At 42.8% G+C, this 17,736-nt stretch overlaps 2 protein-coding genes across 2 annotated transcripts; both read right to left on the bottom strand.

Moving 5' to 3' along the window:
* Window positions 1-4,966: 4,966 nt before the first annotated feature.
* On the bottom strand, window positions 4,967-6,575 carry LOC115207263 (E3 ubiquitin-protein ligase RNF186-like). Its single transcript, XM_029774239.1, has 3 exons — window positions 6,504-6,575; window positions 5,807-6,381; window positions 4,967-5,330 (listed from the first exon to the last, which is right to left on the bottom strand). The coding sequence occupies exons 2-3, from the start codon at window positions 6,139-6,141 to the stop codon at window positions 5,255-5,257; spliced, it is 411 nt and encodes a 136-aa protein (XP_029630099.1). The 5' UTR covers window positions 6,142-6,381; window positions 6,504-6,575; the 3' UTR covers window positions 4,967-5,254.
* An 8,185-nt stretch (window positions 6,576-14,760) lies between these two features.
* On the bottom strand, window positions 14,761-17,080 carry LOC115207253 (RING finger protein 208-like). The gene is made up of 3 exons (XM_029774228.1): window positions 17,002-17,080; window positions 16,203-16,755; window positions 14,761-15,575 (listed from the first exon to the last, which is right to left on the bottom strand). Exons 2-3 carry the CDS (start codon window positions 16,538-16,540, stop codon window positions 15,491-15,493), a joined length of 423 nt encoding a protein of 140 aa, XP_029630088.1. The 5' UTR covers window positions 16,541-16,755; window positions 17,002-17,080; the 3' UTR covers window positions 14,761-15,490.
* Window positions 17,081-17,736: the final 656 nt, after the last annotated feature.

Here is a 17,736-nt window from a genome sequence, read left to right as displayed (position 1 = left end):
CTTGAAGTTCTTGATGATCCAATAAATGGTTGATTTAGGTGCAATCTTACTGGCAGCAATTTCCTTGCCTGTGAAGGCCTTTTTGTGCAAAGCAATGATGACGACACGTGTTTCCTTGCAGGTAACCATGATTGACAGAGGAAGAACAATGATTCCAAGCACCACCCTCCTTTTGAAGCTTCCAGTCAGTTATTCAAACTCAATCAGCATGACAGACCGATCTCCAGCATCATCCTCGTCAACACTCACACCGGTGTTAACGAGAGAATCACTGACATGTCGTCAGCTGGTCCTTTTGTGGCAGGGCTGAAATGCAGTGGAAATGTTTTTTGGGGGATTCAGTTCATTTGAATGGCAAAGAGGGACTTTGCAATTCATCTGATCACTCTTCATAACGTTCTGGAGTATATGGAACTTGCCAACATACAAATTGAGGCAGCAGAATTTGTGAAAATTAATATTTGTGTCATTCTCAAAACTTTTGGACACGACTGTACTATATACTGTACTAGCCGGGCCCTGGTCAAAGTAGTATACTATATACTGCACTAGCCGTGCCCTGGTCAAAAGAAGTATACTATATACTGTACTAGCCGGGCCCTGGTCAAAAGTAGTATACTATATACTGCACTAGCTGGACCCTGGTCAAAAGTAGTATAAATCTAATCAAATCAAATCAAATGTATTTATATAGCCCTTCGTACATCAGCTGATATCTCAAAGTGCTGTACAGAAACCCAGCCGAAAACCCCAAAGAGCAAGCAATGCATGTGAAAGAATCACGGTGGCTAGGAAAAACTCCCTAGGAAAAACTCCCTAGAAAGGCCAAAAACCTAGGAAGAAACCTAGAGAGGAACCAGGCGATGAGGGGTGCCAGTCCTCTTCTGGCTGTGCCGGGTGGATATTACAACAGAACATGGTCAAGATGTTAAAATGTTCATAAATGACTAGCATGGTCAAATAATAATAATCATAGTAGTTGTCGAGGGTGCAACAAGCACATCCGGTGAACAGGTTAGGGTTCCATAGCCGCAGGCAGAACAGTTGAAACTGGAGCAGCAGCACGGCCAGGTGGACTGGGGACAGCAAGGAGTCATCATGCCAGGTAGTCCTGAGGCATGGTCCTAGGGCTCAGGTCCTCCAAGAGAAAGAAAGAAAGAGAGAAAGAGAGAATTAGAGAGAGCATATTTAAATTCACACAGGACACCGGATAAGACAAGAGAAATACTCCAGATGAAACAGACTGACCCTAGCCCCCCGACACATAAACTACTGCAGCATAAATACTGGAGGCTGAGACAGGAGGGATCAGAAGACACTGTGGCCCCATCTGATGATACCCCCGGACAGGGCCAAACAGGCAGGATATAACCCCACCCACTTTGCCAAAGCACAGCCCCCACACCACTAGAGGGATGTCTCCAACCACCAACTTACCGTCCTAAGACAAGGCCGAGTATAGCCCACAAAGATCTTCGCCGCGGCACAACCCAAGGGGGGGGGGGGCGCCAACCCAGACAGGAAGACCACGTCAGTGACTCAGCCCACTGAAGTGACGCACCCCTCCCATGGACGGCATGGAAGAACACCAGTAAGCCAGTGACTCAGCCCCTGTAATAGGGTTAGAGGCAGATAATCCCAGTGGAAAGAGGGGAACCAGCAAGGCAGAGACAGCAAGGGCGGTTCGTTGCTCCAGCCTTTCCATTCACTTTCACACTCCTGGGCCAGACTATACTTAATCATAGGACCTACTGAAGAGATAAGTCTTCAGTAAAGACTTGAAGGTTGAGACTCACATGGGTAGGCAGACCATTCCAAAAAAATGGAGCTCTATAGGAGAAAGCCCTACCTCCAGCCGTTTGCTTAGTTATTCTAGGGACAATTAGGAGGCCTGCGTCTTGTGACCGTAGCGTACGTGTAGGTATGTACGGCAGGACCAAATCGGAAAGATAGGTAGGAGCAAGCCCATGTAATGCTTTGTTGGTTAGCAGTAAAACCTTGAAATCAGCCCTTGCCTTAACAGGAAGCCAGTGTAGGGAGGCTAGCACTGGAGTATTATGATCACATTTTTTGGTTCTAGTCAGGATTCTAGCAGCCGTATACTATATACTGCACTACCAGGGCCCTGGTCGAAAGTAGTATACTATATAAGGAATGAATAGGTGCCATTTCAGACACAACCTGTCTGTTTGTTTGAAGAGTTTCATGGTTTCAAGACAGTCCAGTGACCAATGGGGTGCGGCAGGGTAGCCTAGTGACCAATGGGGGCGTCCGTCCGTCTGTCCGTCCGACGTACAGCTGTTCCTGATCGGGAGCCACACAAACCACACAGAAATAGACAGACTAGAAAACCATAGAAAACCAACACTAGAACATATACTCAAACCCCAGACTACATAAACCAAACACCCCTTTAATAACACACAAAACCCAAACCATATGAAACAAATACCCTTCTGCCACGTCCAGACCAAACTACAATACAAATACTCCCTCTACTGGTCAGGACGTGACACATAGGTCATCCCTGTAGACTGCCCATAACTAGTGCCTTACAGCTGTAGACTTATCATATAGTTATCAACTTAGGATAGTGCCTAAGCAATACACCAAGTAGGAAAACCCTAGATATTGCATTTGAGACAATACCATGATAATCATTTTGCCAGAACATTGGATGTATGTAGAATACAGTCCAATTAGATGATTTTTGTGTGAGAACTACATTTTGTATATCTTTTGTTTATGCTTTCATTCCTTTTCGGTTCAGTTCCCTTGACACTTAGAAAGTGATAGAGCCATAAACAACTCCCCCATACAACCATCAGTTAGTGCCACAACGCCGCTCATTTGGGAGGAAATGTAATGATATATTTCATGAGTGTGTGTGCGTTGCTAACATCTGCCTAAGTTACTGCCCAGATATTCCAGTCTGGAAGACCAGATGACGGGTCCGGAACGGCGATCCCAATCCGGACATCCGCTGCCGAGCCATGGAACGGACTTCTTCATTTGCAGAGACCCTACCCGGGTCAACCGCCAGATGGGGACCACAACGATGATCCATAACCAGGACAACCCACGTTCATTTTTGTGTTGGTTTGCAACATGCAGGTTAATTGCAAGATTGAACCCAACATGGGGGGACTGTCATGACGTTGGCCTGTGGGTAAGGTTTATGACCCCCCCATAAATACCTTTCTCCCTTCCTCTCTCTCTTTGACCCTACTGAAGGACTGTTGAATAGCCTTTGTTAAATATAGAGAGTCTGGGAACATCAAACAAGTGGGGGGAAAGGAACCATATTTCAGTAATAGAACCAGCTGAAAATATGCGTTGGGACTTAATGAATATGATGTCAGATCAGTTGTCATCTGAGACATTATGACTGATGACAGGATGACATAAACTGTACCTGCGAAAGTCTACACATTCTAGTTATCAGATTCACATGGAATTGTTGTGCAATTTAAATGTTTGATATTGAAACTGTTGGTTAGGAGATTAAATGTAATTTTAGCTTCCAAATGAGGGCATTGGGTTTTCATAAGGAAAGAGCCCTGCTTAATCAATGGCCCGCCCCTGTGAAGAGACAGGGGTTATAAACGATGAAACACACCCTTCTCCCCTCGCCACTATATAAGTCAGTGACAAAATGTAACCAGCCTGTTCAGGGTACGTGAGGTCTGCAGCCTCTGCGTTAAAAGGACTCACATGTCAAATACAAAACTAAGCCAACCTCAGCGTGAGCTTTGGTTGCGAATGGTATGAACTTTGAACTCTTATTCACTACAGAAGTGATACTTCCTAGACGTTGAGTTAGCAGCGGCCGCTGTAGATGTGAGCTAGGAAAGGACGGACGACGTATCCAGTCTAACACACAACGAATATACTACAATGTATCCATTTTACCACCAGTGACATTCTTCCGAGGACAGGAAGATCTCTGTTGGCCAACACGGCCAGCATCTACGACCAACCTACCGAAGCACAGCTCAGAGTAAATATTTATTGAATTTTTTTCCCTCAAATGGGCGGTAATTTGGAATGCAAACGATACTGTATTTACGATAGCATAGCTGCTTTCTTGGTTCCTCAGTCTTCCCGCTCTTTCATTCAAGCCCAACCCCTTTTCTTTGTGTAACAAGCCGCCATGCCGGTTTAGCCCACTAGGGCACATTCTCCTATCATTTCCTTGTAACCATATCTGTTTGTTATGCATTTCTGTGAATTATTTAGTTAGCAAATAAATGATTTTAAGACAATTGATGTATGGATGACTCATAGTGAAGACTTGGTTCGTGCAGACAAACAACAATTTACGAAGTTTGGAATGAGATTGAAGTGAGGTAAACTAACAAATCATTAAAGGAGACTAATCGATCAGATATTATAATATCTGAAAGTTATATTAGGAAAATTATAACTTTGTAATCTGAATATTTTCCTTGGTGCGCCGACCTTCTAGTTAATTAAAGTTAAACGATTAATCAGTTTAATCACGTAATAATATTTGCAGAGAGATATTTGATAAACATATCTTCTGTTTTAATGATGCCAAAGACACGACATACAGCACACAGCAAAACCAAGGACAGTGGAATGTTTTGGGTTTGTTTTGTGTTTTAGGAAATAGTAGTGTAGAATGTGTAGTGAATTAACACCCCCAACTCTATTTGGGGTCCATAAATAGTTGGATATCGGACAGTTACTTTCCAAATGTAGTGATAATAATAAGCAATTTCACAACTCTAAGACAGGGTTATTTTAAAGTGGATGTATTTATTTACCAATAAATATAATTCCAGTATAAAAAAACATGCTCTTTAAACAGAACAGATAAATAAAACATGTAAAATGAGGATAAACAAATCCAACTTCCCTTATATGGGGGATTGGAAATGATGCAGACAATGTCCGTCCGTCCGTCCGTCCGTCTATTCATAACTTCCTTTATCTTTCTTTCATCCTCAATCCATTTAATAACTTCTTTTATATTTCCTCCCCCTATCCATCCTTCATTATTACTAATATTATTTAACCCTTATTTTACCAGGTAAGTTGACTGAGAACATTACACATACCCAAAGTCAATCAAACCCAAATCACATGAATAATTGGTTCAATCTTGCCTCATTATTGAAAATCCCCGGTCGGTCCTGTTTAGTGAATTAGCTTCATTACTCAATGAGTATCTCCTACTCTGAAATGGTAACATCCAGTCTTCTTCTTCTCTGCTCTTCGTCTTCTCGGTTTACAGTACATTGTGCTTCATCCTCCTCAGGAAATTCTGTAGTTTGAGCCTCAGGCCACAATGCCTTGATGGAGACCTGGAGGACAGGAGAGTAGGGGGAAAGAAACAGAGTAGGCAGAGAGAGAGAGAGAGAGAGAGAGAATTTCAGTTTAGTAATTGAACAGACTTCTGAACCTAAAAAGGAAGCTGTATAATACCATCAACGTGAGGAAACTGTCACCTAAAGTAAAACCATCACAGTACAACAATACAACTGATGAAGAGAGAAATCAAGACCAATAGATGTAGTGATACAGAAAGGGAGAGAGCAGAGAGAGAGAAAAGGAGAGATGAGCGAGAGAGAGAGAGAGCGAGAGAGAGAACAAGAGATACGAGAGAGAGATACAGCGAGAGAGAGAAAAAAAAGCAGAGCGCTGCAAAGGGGAGAGTGATAGCAGAGAGTGATAGCAGAGAGAGATAGCAGAGAGTGATAGCAGAGCAAAATGGGAGGAAGAGAAGAGAGCAGAGGAAGGTTTCTCCAGGTTTCCATCCACCTTTGCTTGGGGTACTCACCATGTGTACTGTGTAGTGGTCTGTGTCTGTCTGTTAGCTTCCTTCCACTCTTCCTCCTCTTCCTCCTCCTCTTCCTGTTGTGTGTCTAGTATCTGGTCCCAGATCTCAGTGTTAACCCACAGCGACCCCGGCAGGGTGAGGCTGGGCTCGGTGCAGGTGATCCAACGGCACAGTGGGCAGCAGACTGTCAGTAGGCCGCTCTGGTGCCTGGACATTGCCTGCAAGCACAGCCCACAGACTGTGTGCTTACAGTGGAGCATCCGAGGGATCTTCTCCCTACGAGAGTAGGACTGGAGGCAGACGCAGCACTCCATGTCCTCGATCATCAGACCCATGGCTGGATGGCTGGGGTGTGGATGGACGGATGGATGGATGGATGGATGGATGGATGGATGGATATACGGCTGGAGCACAGAGGAACTCTAGACAGAGAGTCAGTGTCTGGGCAGGAAGACGTGGGGTTTAAATTGCTGGTCTGAGGTCAGTGTTCCCCTTGTGGTTTATTCAGGTCCTGGTTTGGATTTGATGAGGATGAGCTGATCCTAGATCTGTGCTTTGGAGCGTAGGTCAGGAATCTGCAAAACACATTAAGATGTTAAAATAAATTAAATTAGACTCAGTGACTTCATCACTGGCACTATGTAAACATATATAATGTAATAACATATCTTAAATCAACAGGCAATATTTTACTTACAAGTTCTGGAAGATTTTCAGCACAGCGACCAACTATCCGACGATAAAATGTTGTGTGTGAGAGAGAAGAGTGTGTGCTCTTATTTTAAGCCTTGGGGGAGGAGACAAAGTTCAGTTATTTTCCCAGAAAGGGCGGTCTCTCACCTCCTCTACTCTCAGGTGAGGCAGTAAAGTTCCATGGAACGAGGTAAACACTTCAAGGTCACTTCTATAGCATAGTAGGTCACTTCAGGAGAATTGCCAGGGCCGTGTATTGACATTTAGATAAGAGAAGGAAGAGATACTGTTCACCTACTGTCTGTGCGTATGTGTGTGCATAGGTTATCTACGGTTGGTGTGGAGGTGTGTGCGTAAGCGGAGAGAGGATAAAATGAGCATCTTTGTTATTTGGACCTCAGAACGTTCTCTGAATAAACTGAACAGACCTTTTGCAGAAAGCTGAGTCCTTGCCTAATTATTAACCCTGTGTCTTACAAACCCTGGGGATTAGTCAAGGATATATTGATTGTTAATTTATAGCATTAGGATAGAAAATTCCTTTGACACATTTACAGGGCAGGTGTTCATGTCTACAAAGGGCACATAGACTGAGTGAATAAAAGGTGTTTCTAATGTTTGGGTCAGTCAGTGTACGTCCAGTTTATGATGGATCAATCTTCTTTGGAGGAGAATTTTCACAAGAGAGAGGGGAGCATTTGTAGAACCCTTTCTTTGGACTTGTAGAATCCTGTCTGTGGACTTGTAGAACCCCATCTGTGGAATTGCAGAATCCTCTCTGTGGACTTGTAGAACCCTCTCTGTGGACTTGTAGAACCCTCTCTGTGGACTAGTAGAACCCTCTCTGTAGACTTGTAGAACCCTCTCTGTGGACTTGTAGAACCCTCTCTGTGGACTAGTAGAACCCTCTCTGTGGACTTGTAGAACCCTCTCTGTGTACGTTCCTGGTTATTGTAGTGTTTATGTACAGAATCAGTTCAATGGAAGCAGTTTCTCTTCTAGATAAGAGACACAGTTCAATGGAAGAAGTTGTTGATCTTCTCCTATGACCCTTTAATGACTCACTTATCTTACAGTATGTGGTATACCTGTATATTGTGGATGACGTTTATTATAGTTTATATGGATCCCAGGACTCCATGGAAATGTCAGGTGTTAATGAGTGAGTGGGCTGTCCAGTTGTTTTACCATAAAAATCTGATGAATTGATGGATGAATGAAACCCCAATCAGGAGAGTTTCAGGCTGCTGTGTTATTGTTTTAAAGTCACGTGTTTCTACTAATATCAAGTCACAAGATCAGTGGAAACCTTGTAAACAACCACTCTAAACGGTCAATTAGAAAACAGTCTCCCTGTTGAAACTTGTAAATAAACAGGCTTGACTTGAAATTGACAAACTATGACAGCTCTTCTTTAGGTTCACCTGGAAATTCCAGGTGATTCACACCTGTCTATTCACAATGTCAGCTAAGTGCCAACCACTAACGCACAACAGACACACAAACAAACACATTTATTCCATGGACAAAACATACAATTTCACATCGCATAATTAAGCATGGAATTTGGGTGTATCTCACTAATGATTTCCTATCATTAAAGGGCCAGAACAAGAGACTGAAAGAGCTTTGTCAAAGTCTTCTGCTAGCTTATAATTGTTATTTTTCTGCTTTCTGAAGTAATGACTAAGCTGCACACTAAAACAACGTGAGCTAAATGACAGTAAATGATGAGTAATTCTGCTAGCCAGGGACGGTAACCAGCTCTACTATCAGCCCTGTTTGGTAACACAGGGACTTTGTCCCAAATGGCACCCTATTCCCTATATAGTGCACTACTTTAAAGGCAAAGGCTCTGGTCAAAAGTAGTGCACTACATATGGAATAGGGTTCCAATTGGGACACACCCAGGGACAATAGAGCTGCCTACTTCTCTGACAGACACCTCAAGGCAACAATTATCAAGAAAGGTTAAGAACAATAAACCAAAAAGGAGCCATAAAATATACATATCAAACACAAAGTCTATATATATACATATATATATATATATACAGTGCAGTATATACAGTGGGGAAAAAAGTATTTGTTCCCCTGCTGATTTTCTACGTTTGCCCACTTCCAAAGAAATGATCAGTCTATAATTTTAATGGTAGGTTTATAGTAACAGTGAGAGACAGAATAACAACAACAAAAATACAGAAAAACGCATGACAAAAATGTTATAAAATGATTTCCATTTTAATGAGGGAAATAAGTATTTGACCCCTCTGCAAAACATGACTTAGTACTTGGTGGCAAAACCCTTGTTGGCAATCACAGAGGTCAGACGTTTCTTGTAGTTGGCCACCAGGTTTGCACACATCTCAGGAGGGATTTTGTCCCACTCCTCTTTGCAGATCTTCTCCAAGTCATTAAGGTTTCGAGGCTGATGTTTGGCAACTCGAACCTTCAGCTCCCTCCATAGATTTTCTATTGGATTAAGGTCTGGAGACTGGCTAGGCCACTCCAGGACCTTAATGTGCTTCTTCTTGAGCTACTCCTTTGTTGCCTTGGCCATGTGTTTTGGGTCATTGTCATGCTGGAATACCCATCCACGACCAATTTTCAATGCCCTGGCTGAGGGAAGGAGGTTCTCACCCAAGATTTTACAGTACATGGCCCCGTCAAATGATGCGGTGAAGTTGTCCTGTCCCCTTAGCAGAAAAACACCCCCAAAGCATTATGTTTCCACCTCCATGTTTGACGGTGGAGATGGTGTTCTTGGGGTCATAGGCAGCATTCCTCCTCCTCCAAACACAGCGAGTTGAGTTGATGCCAAAGAGCTCCATTTTGGTCTCATCTGACCACAACACTTTCACCAGTTGTCCTCTGAGTCATTCAGATGTTCATTGGCAAACTTCAGACGGGCATGTATATGTATTCTTGAGAAGGGTGACCTTCCGGGCGCTGCAGGATTTCAGTCCTTCACGGCGTAGTGTGTTACCAATTGTTTTCTTGGTGACTATGGTCCCAGCTGCCTTGAGATCATTGACAAGATCCTCCCGTGTAGTTCTGGGCTGATTCCTCACCGTTCTCATGAAAATTGCAACCCCACGAGGTGAGATCTTGCATGGAGCCCCAGGCCGAGGGATATTGACAGTTCTTTTGTGTTTCTTCCATTTGAGAATAATCACACCAAATGTTGTCACCTTCTCACCAAGCTGCTTGGCGATGGTCTTGTAGCCCATTCCAGCCTTGTGTAGATCTACAATCTTGTCCCTGACATCCTTGGAGAGCTCTTTGGTCTTGGCCATGGTAGAGAGTTTGGAATCTGATTGATTGATTGCTTCTGTGGACATGTGTCTTTTTTACAGGTAACAAGCTGCAGTTAGAAGCACTCCCTTTAAGAGTGTGCTCCTAATCTCAGCTCGTTACCTGTATAAAAGACACCTGGGAGCCAGAAATCTTTCTGATTGAGAGGGGGTCAAATACATATTTCCCTCATTAAAATGCAAATAAATTTATAACATTTCTGACAAGCGTTTTTCTGTATATTTTTGTTATTCTGTCTCTCACTGTTCAAATAAACCTACCATTAAAATTATAGACTGATCCTTTATTTATCAGTGGGCAAATGTACAAAATCAGCAGGGGATCAAATACTTTTCCCCCCCACTGTATATAGACTGTTGTCTCCTCATTAGGGCCTATATAGACTGTTGTCTCCTCATTAGGGTCAATATAGACTGTTGTCTCCTCACTAGGGTCTATATAGACTGTTGTCTCCTCATTAGGGCCTATGTAGACTGTTGTCTCCTCATTAGGGCCTATATAGACTGTTGTCTCCTCATTAGGGCCTATATAGACTGTTGTCTCCTCATTAGGGTCTATATAGACTGTTTTCTTCTCATTAGGGTCTATATAGACTGTTGTCTCCTCACTAGGGTCTATATAGACTGCTGTCTCCTCATTAGGGCCTATATAGACTGTTGTCTCCTCATTAGGGTCTATATAGACTGTTGTCTCCTCATTAGAGCCTATATAGACTGTTGTCTCCTCACTAGGGCCTATATAGACTGTTGTCTCCTCATTAGAGCCTATATAGACTGTTGTCTCCTCACTAGGGTCTATATAGACTGTTGTCTCCTCACTAGGGCCTATATAGACTGTTGTCTCCTCACTAGGGCCTATATAGACTGTTGTCTCCTCACTAGGGCCTATATAGACTGTTGTCTCCTCACTAGGGCCTATATAGACTGTTGTCTCCTCACTAGGGCCTATGCAGACTGTTGTCTCCTCACTAGGGCCTATATAGACTGTTGTCTCCTCACTAGGGCCTATATAGACTGTTGTCTCCTCACTAGGGCCTATATAGACTGTTGTCTCCTCACTAGGGCCTATATAGACTGTTGTCTCCTCACTAGGGCCTATATAGACTGTTGTCTCCTCACTAGGGTCTATATAGACTGCTGTCTCCTCATTAGGGCCTATATAGACTGTTGTCTCCTCACTAGGGTCTATATAGACTGTTGTCTCCTCACTAGGGCCTATATAGACTGTTGTCTCCTCACTAGGGCCTATATAGACTGTTGTCTCCTCACTAGGGCCTATATAGACTGTTGTCTCCTCACTAGGGCCTATATAGACTGTTGTCTCCTCACTAGGGCCTATATAGACTGTTGTCTCCTCACTAGGGCCTATATAGACTGTTGTCTCCTCACTAGGGCCTATATAGACTGTTGTCTCCTCACTAGGGCCTATATAGACTGTTGTCTCCTCACTAGGGCCTATATAGACTGTTGTCTCCTCACTAGGGCCTATATAGACTGTTGTCTCCTCACTAGGGCCTATATAGACTGTTGTCTCCTCACTAGGGCCTATATAGACTGTTGTCTCCTCACTAGGGCCTATGTAGACTGTTGTCTCCTCACTAGGGCCTATATAGACTGTTGTCTCCTCACTAGGGCCTATATAGACTGTTGTCTCCTCACTAGGGCCTATATAGACTGTTGTCTCCTCACTAGGGCCTATATAGACTGTTGTCTCCTCACTAGGGCCTATATAGACTGTTGTCTCCTCACTAGGGCCTATATAGACTGTTGTCTCCTCACTAGGGCCTATATAGACTGTTGTCTCCTCACTAGGGCCTATATAGACTGTTGTCTCCTCACTAGGGCCTATATAGACTGTTGTCTCCTCACTAGGGCCTATATAGACTGTTGTCTCCTCACTAGGGCCTATATAGACTGTTGTCTCCTCACTAGGGCCTATATAGACTGTTGTCTCCTCACTAGGGCCTATATAGACTGTTGTCTCCTCACTAGGGCCTATATAGACTGTTGTCTCCTCACTAGGGCCTATATAGACTGTTGTCTCCTCACTAGGGTCTATATAGACTGTTGTCTCCTCACTAGGGCCTATATAGACTGTTGTCTCCTCACTAGGGCCTATATAGACTGTTGTCTCCTCACTAGGGCCTATATAGACTGTTGTCTCCTCACTAGGGCCTATATAGACTGTTGTCTCCTCACTAGGGCCTATATAGACTGTTGTCTCCTCACTAGGGCCTATATAGACTGTTGTCTCCTCACTAGGGCCTATATAGACTGTTGTCTCCTCACTAGGGCCTATATAGACTGTTGTCTCCTCACTAGGGCCTATATACGTTCCTGACTGTTGTCTCCTCACTAGGGCCTATATAGACTGTTGTCTCCTCACTAGGGCCTATATAGACTGTTGTCTCCTCACTAGGGCCTATATAGACTGTTGTCTCCTCACTAGGGCCTATGCAGAGCTTTCAGAAAGTACTCAGTCCCCTTCACCTTATTCACATTTTGTTACGCTACAGCTTTATTCTAATGTGGATTCAATATATGTTTTTCATCAATCGACACACATAACAATATAATGACAATGCGAAAACAGGTTTTTCGATTTTTTTGCAAAATAAGAAATAAATACTGTATTTACATAAGTATTCAGACCGTTTGCTATGAGAATCGAAAATGTACTCAGGTGCATTCTGTTTCCAGTGATCATCCTTGAGATGTTTCTACAACTTGATTGGAGTCCACCTGTTGGAAATTCAATTGATTGGACATGATTTGGAAAGGCACAAACGTGACTATAAAAAAGTCCCACAGTTGACAGTGCATGTCAGAGCAAAAACCAAGCCATGAATTCGAAGGAATTGTCCGTAGATCTCTGAGACAGGATTGTGTCAAGGCACAGATCTGGGGAAGGGTACCAAAAAATGTCGCATTATTAAAGGTCCCCAAGAACACAGTGGCCTCCGTCTTTCTTAAATGGAAGAAGTTTGGAACCACCAAGACTCTTCCTAGAGCTGTCCACCTGGCCAAACTGAGCAATCAGGGGGAGAAGGACCTTGGTCAGGGAGGTGACCAAGAACCCGATGGTCACTGACAGAGCTCCAGAGTTCCACTGTGGATATGGGAGAACCTTCCAGAAGGACAACCATCTCTGCAGCACTCCCCCAAATCAGACCTTTATGGTAGAGCGGCCAGACAGAAGCCGCTCCTCAGTAAAAAGACACATGACAGCCCTCTTAGAGTTTGCCAAAAAGGCACATTAAAAGGACTCTCAGACCATGAGAAACAAGATTCTCTGGTCTGATGAAACCAAGATTGAACTCTTTGGCCTGAATGCCAAGCGTCACGCCCTACGGTGAAGCATGGTGGTGACAGCATCATGCTGTTGGGATGTTTTTCAGCAGCAGGCACTGGGAGACTAGTCAGGATCGAGAGATAGATTAACGGAGCAAAGTACAGAGAGATCTTTGATGAAAACCTGCTCCAGAGCGATCAGGACCTCAGACTGGGGCGAAGGTTCACCTTCTGACCGGACAACGATCCTAAGCACACAGCCAAGACAACGCTGGAGTGGCATTGGGACAAGTCTCTGAATGTCCTTGAGTGGCCCAACCAGTGCCTGGATTGAACCCGGTCGAACATCTCTGGTGAGACCTGAAAATAGCTGTGCAGCAACATTCCTTATCCAACCTGACAGAGCTTGAGAGGATCTGCAGTGAGGAATGGGAGAAACTCCCCAAACACAGGTGTGCCAAGCTTGTAGAGTCCTAGCCAAGTAGACTTGAGGCTGTAATCGCTGCCAAAGATACTACAACAAAGTACTGACCAAAGGGTCTAAATACCTATGTAAATGTCATATTTATGGTTTTAATTTTTAATACATTTGCAAAAATTTAGAAAATCCTGTTTTTGCTCTGTCATTATGGGGTATTGTGTGTAGATGGGTGAGCATACTATATTTAATCCATTTTAGAACAAGGCTGTAATGTAACAAAATGTGGAAAAATTCAAGGGGTCTGAATACTTTCTGAATGCGCTCAATAGACTGTCTCCTCATTAGGCGCTATACAGACTGCTGTCTCCTCATTATGTTCAATATAGACTGCTGTCTCCTCATTAGGGCCTATATAGACTGTTGTCTCCTCATCAGGGCCTATGTAGACTTGTTCTCTCCTCATTATGGTCACCAATCACAGAAGGACTTCCTAAAAACACACCACTTCGATACAGCTACAACCAGAAGTGACTTCGTAGCTGGTTAGGAGAGCTAACCCTAAGCCTTTTCCTAACATTTTTTACATTTTAGTCATTTAGCAGACACTCTTATCCAGAGCAACTTACAGTAGTGAATGCATACATTTCATTAAAAAAAAAAATTCTTCCCGTATTGGTCCCCCGTGGGAATCGAACCCACCACGCTGTCGTTACAAACACCATGCTCTACCAACTGAGCCACACGGGACTACTTATCTATCTATCTATCTATCTATCTATCTATCTATCTATTTCTCTATCTATCTATTCTTTTAACCACATTCTCCTAACCTGCTAAGTTAATTCTCCTAACCTGCTGCGTAAATTCTCCTAACCTGCTAGTTTAACTATCCTAACCTGCTGTGTAAATTCTCCTAACCTGCTACGAAAAAGTCAATTTTGGTTATAGCTTTATCAAAGTGACGTGCTTTTAGGGAATCTCATATGTAAGAATGCATTCAAGGTTCTCTGAAACATGATTACAACAGAGAGTGATTTCAGTCATGTACAGCACACACCAAAACCAAGGACAGTGGAATGTTTTTGTTTGTTTTGTGTTTTAGGAAATAGTAGTGTAGAATGTGTAGTGAATTAACACCCCCAACTCTATTTGGGGTCCATAAATAGTAGGATATCGGACAGTTACTTTCCTAATATAATGATAGTAACAAGCAATTTCACAACTCTAAGACAGGGTTATTTTAAAGTAGATGTATTTATTTACCAATAAATATAATTCCAGTATAAAAAAAACATGCTCTTTAAACAGAACAGATAAATAAAACATGTAAAATGAGTATAAACAAATCCAACTTCCCTTATATGGGGGATTGGAAATGATGCAGACAATTACATTAATAAAATTAACAATCAATCTGCAATATTAAAGCTGTTATAAAATGATGTAATAATAAATACTAAACATCCACTTCCCTTCACGCAGTAATACACCTTTTATCAAATGATTAAAAATCTATTATAAACATTGTTCACAGTATATTGTATTGTACACAGCACACATTGTACAGCACACAGTCTCTAACCTTCACCCCTCTATCTATCTATCTATCTATCTATCTATCTATCTATCTATCTATCTATCTATCTATCTATCTACCTATCTATCTATCTATCTATCTACCTATCTACCTATCTATCTATCTATCTATCTATCTATCCCCTATCCATCCTTCATTATTACTAATATTATTTAACCCTTATTTTACCAGGTAAGTTGACTGAGAACATTACACATACCCAAAGTCAATCAGAACCAAAGCACATGGATAATTGGTTCAATCTTTCCTCATTATGGAAAATCCCCGTCGGTCCTGTTTAGTGAATTAGCTTCATTACTCAATGAGTATCTCCTACTCTGAAATGGTAACATCCAGTCTTCTTCTACTCTGCTCTTCGTCTTCTCGGTTTACAGTACATTGTGCTTCATCCTCCTCATCCTCCTCAGGAAATTCTGTATTTTGAGCCTCAGGCCACAATGCCTTGATGGAGACCTGGAGGACAGGAGAGTAGGGGAAAAGAAAGAGAGTAGGCAGAGAGAGAGAGAGAGAGAGAATGAGAGAGAGAGAGAAAGAGAGAGAGAGAGAATTACAGTTTAGTAATTGAACAGACTTCTGAACCTAAAAAGGAAGCTGTACTTGCTGCATAATACAATCATAATACCATCAACGTGAGGAAACTGTCACCTAAACTAAAACCATCACAGTACAACAATACAACTGATGAATAGAGAAATCAAGACCAATAGATGTAGTGATACAGAAAGGGAGAGAGCAGACAGAGAGAAAAGGAGAGGTGAGAGAGAGAGAGAGAGATAGAGAGAGAGAGAACAAGAGATACGAGATAGAGAAACAGAGCGAGAGAGAGAGAAAAAAAGCAGAGCGCTGCAAAGGGGAGAGTGATAGCAGCGAGTGATAGCAGCGAGTGATAGCAGAGAGAGAGAGCAGAGACTGATAGCAGAGAGAGAGAGCAGAGAGAGAGCAGAGAAAGAGAGCAGAGAGAGAGAGCAGAGAGAGAGAGTGAAAGAGACAAAATGAGAGGAAGAGCAGAGAGCAGAGGAATGTTTCTCCAGGTTTCTAAATCAGTCTATAAATCCATCCACCTTTGCTTGGGGTACTCACCATGTGTACTGTGTAGTGGTCTGTGTCTGTCTGTTAGCTTCCTTCCACTCTTCCTCCTCTTCCTCCTCCTCCTCTTCCTGTTGTGTGTCTGGTATCTGGTCCCAGATCTCAGTGTTAACCCACAGCGACCCTGGCAGGGTGAGGCTGGGATCGGTGCAGGTGATCCAACGGCACAGGGGGCAGCAGACTGTCAGTAGGCCGCTCTGGTGCCTGGACATTGCCTGCAAGCACAGCCCACAGACTGTGTGCTTACAGTGGAGCATCCGAGGGATCTTCTCCCTACGAGAGTAGGACTGGAGGCAGACGCAGCACTCCATGTCCTCACTCATCAGACCCATGGCTGGATGGCTGGGGTGTGGATGGATGGATGGATGGATATACGGCTGGAGCACAGAGGAACTCCAGACAGAGAGTCAGTGTCTGGGCAGGAAGACGTGGGGTTTAAACGCTGGTCTGAGGTCAGTGTTCCCCTTGTGGTTCATTCAGGTCCTGGTTTGGATTTGATGAGGATGAGCTGATCCTAGATCTGTGCTTTGGAGCGTAGGTCAGGAATCTGCAAAAGACATTAAGATGTTAAAATAAATTAAATTAAACTTAGTGACTTCATCACTGGCACTATGTAAACATATATAATGTAATAACATATCTTAAATCAACAGGCTGTCATGTTTTTCTGAAAAGACATGAAGAGAAAAATATCTTCAAAAATATCACACACATTTATAACATCCGTAGTTATCTGATATAGACAAAGCTTTTCACTTTTATCATTATCAATGAGAGGCAATATTTTACTTACAGGTTCTGGAAGATTTTCAGCACAGCGACCAACTATCCTATGACAAAACTTTGTGTGTGAGAGAGAAGAGTGTGTGCTCTTATTTTAAGCCTTGAGGGAGGAAACAAAATTCAGTTATTTTCCCAGAAAGGGCGGTCTCTCACCTCCTCTACTCTCAGGTGAGGCAGGAAAGTTCCATGGAATGAGTTAAACACTTCCAGGTCACTTCTATAGCATAGTAGGTCACTTCAGGAGAATTGCCAGGGCTGTGTATTGACATTTTGAGGGGAAGCGTTTGTAGAACACTTTCTGTGGACTTGTAGATCCCTCTCTGTGGACTTGTAGATCCTTCTCTGTGTACATGCCTGGTTATTGTAGTGTTTATGAACAGAATCAGTTCAATGGAAGCAGTTTCTCTTCTAGATAAGAGAAAATTGTTTTAAAGTCACGTGTTTCTAATAAAATCAAGTCACAAGTTCAGTGGAAACCTTGTAAACAACCACTCTAAACGGTCAATTAGAAAACAGTCTCCCTGTTGAAACTTGTAAATAAACAGGCTTGACTTTTAACTGATCATTTACGACGGCTCTACTTTTCTTCACCTGGAATTTCCAGGTGATTCACACCTGTCTATTCACAATGTCAGCTAAGTGTCAACCAGTAAAGCATTACAGACACACAAACAAACACATTTATTCCATGGACAAAACATACAATTTCACGTCACATATTTAAGCCTGGAATGTGGGTGTATCT

The sequence above is a fragment of the Salmo trutta genome, chromosome 14, assembly GCF_901001165.1.
Source record: "Salmo trutta chromosome 14, fSalTru1.1, whole genome shotgun sequence".
NCBI lineage: Eukaryota > Metazoa > Chordata > Actinopteri > Salmoniformes > Salmonidae > Salmo > Salmo trutta.
The sequence above is the reverse complement of the archived record's forward strand: the minus strand, read 5'-3'. Positions and strand labels throughout refer to the sequence as shown.

What these genes read in the sequence shown, in the direction of transcription:
- LOC115207263 (XM_029774239.1), bottom strand. Translation starts at nt 6,141, where the DNA reads ATGGGTCTGATGATCGAGGACATGGAGTGCTGCGTCTGCCTCCAGTCC. An exon ending in ACCACTACACAGTACACATG is followed by an intron (nt 5,331 to 5,806) that starts GTGAGTACCCCA and finishes CCTGTCCTCCAG; the next exon opens with GTCTCCATCAAGGCATTGTG.
- LOC115207253 (XM_029774228.1), bottom strand. Translation starts at nt 16,540, where the DNA reads ATGGGTCTGATGAGTGAGGACATGGAGTGCTGCGTCTGCCTCCAGTCC. An exon ending in ACCACTACACAGTACACATG is followed by an intron (nt 15,576 to 16,202) that starts GTGAGTACCCCA and finishes CCTGTCCTCCAG; the next exon opens with GTCTCCATCAAGGCATTGTG.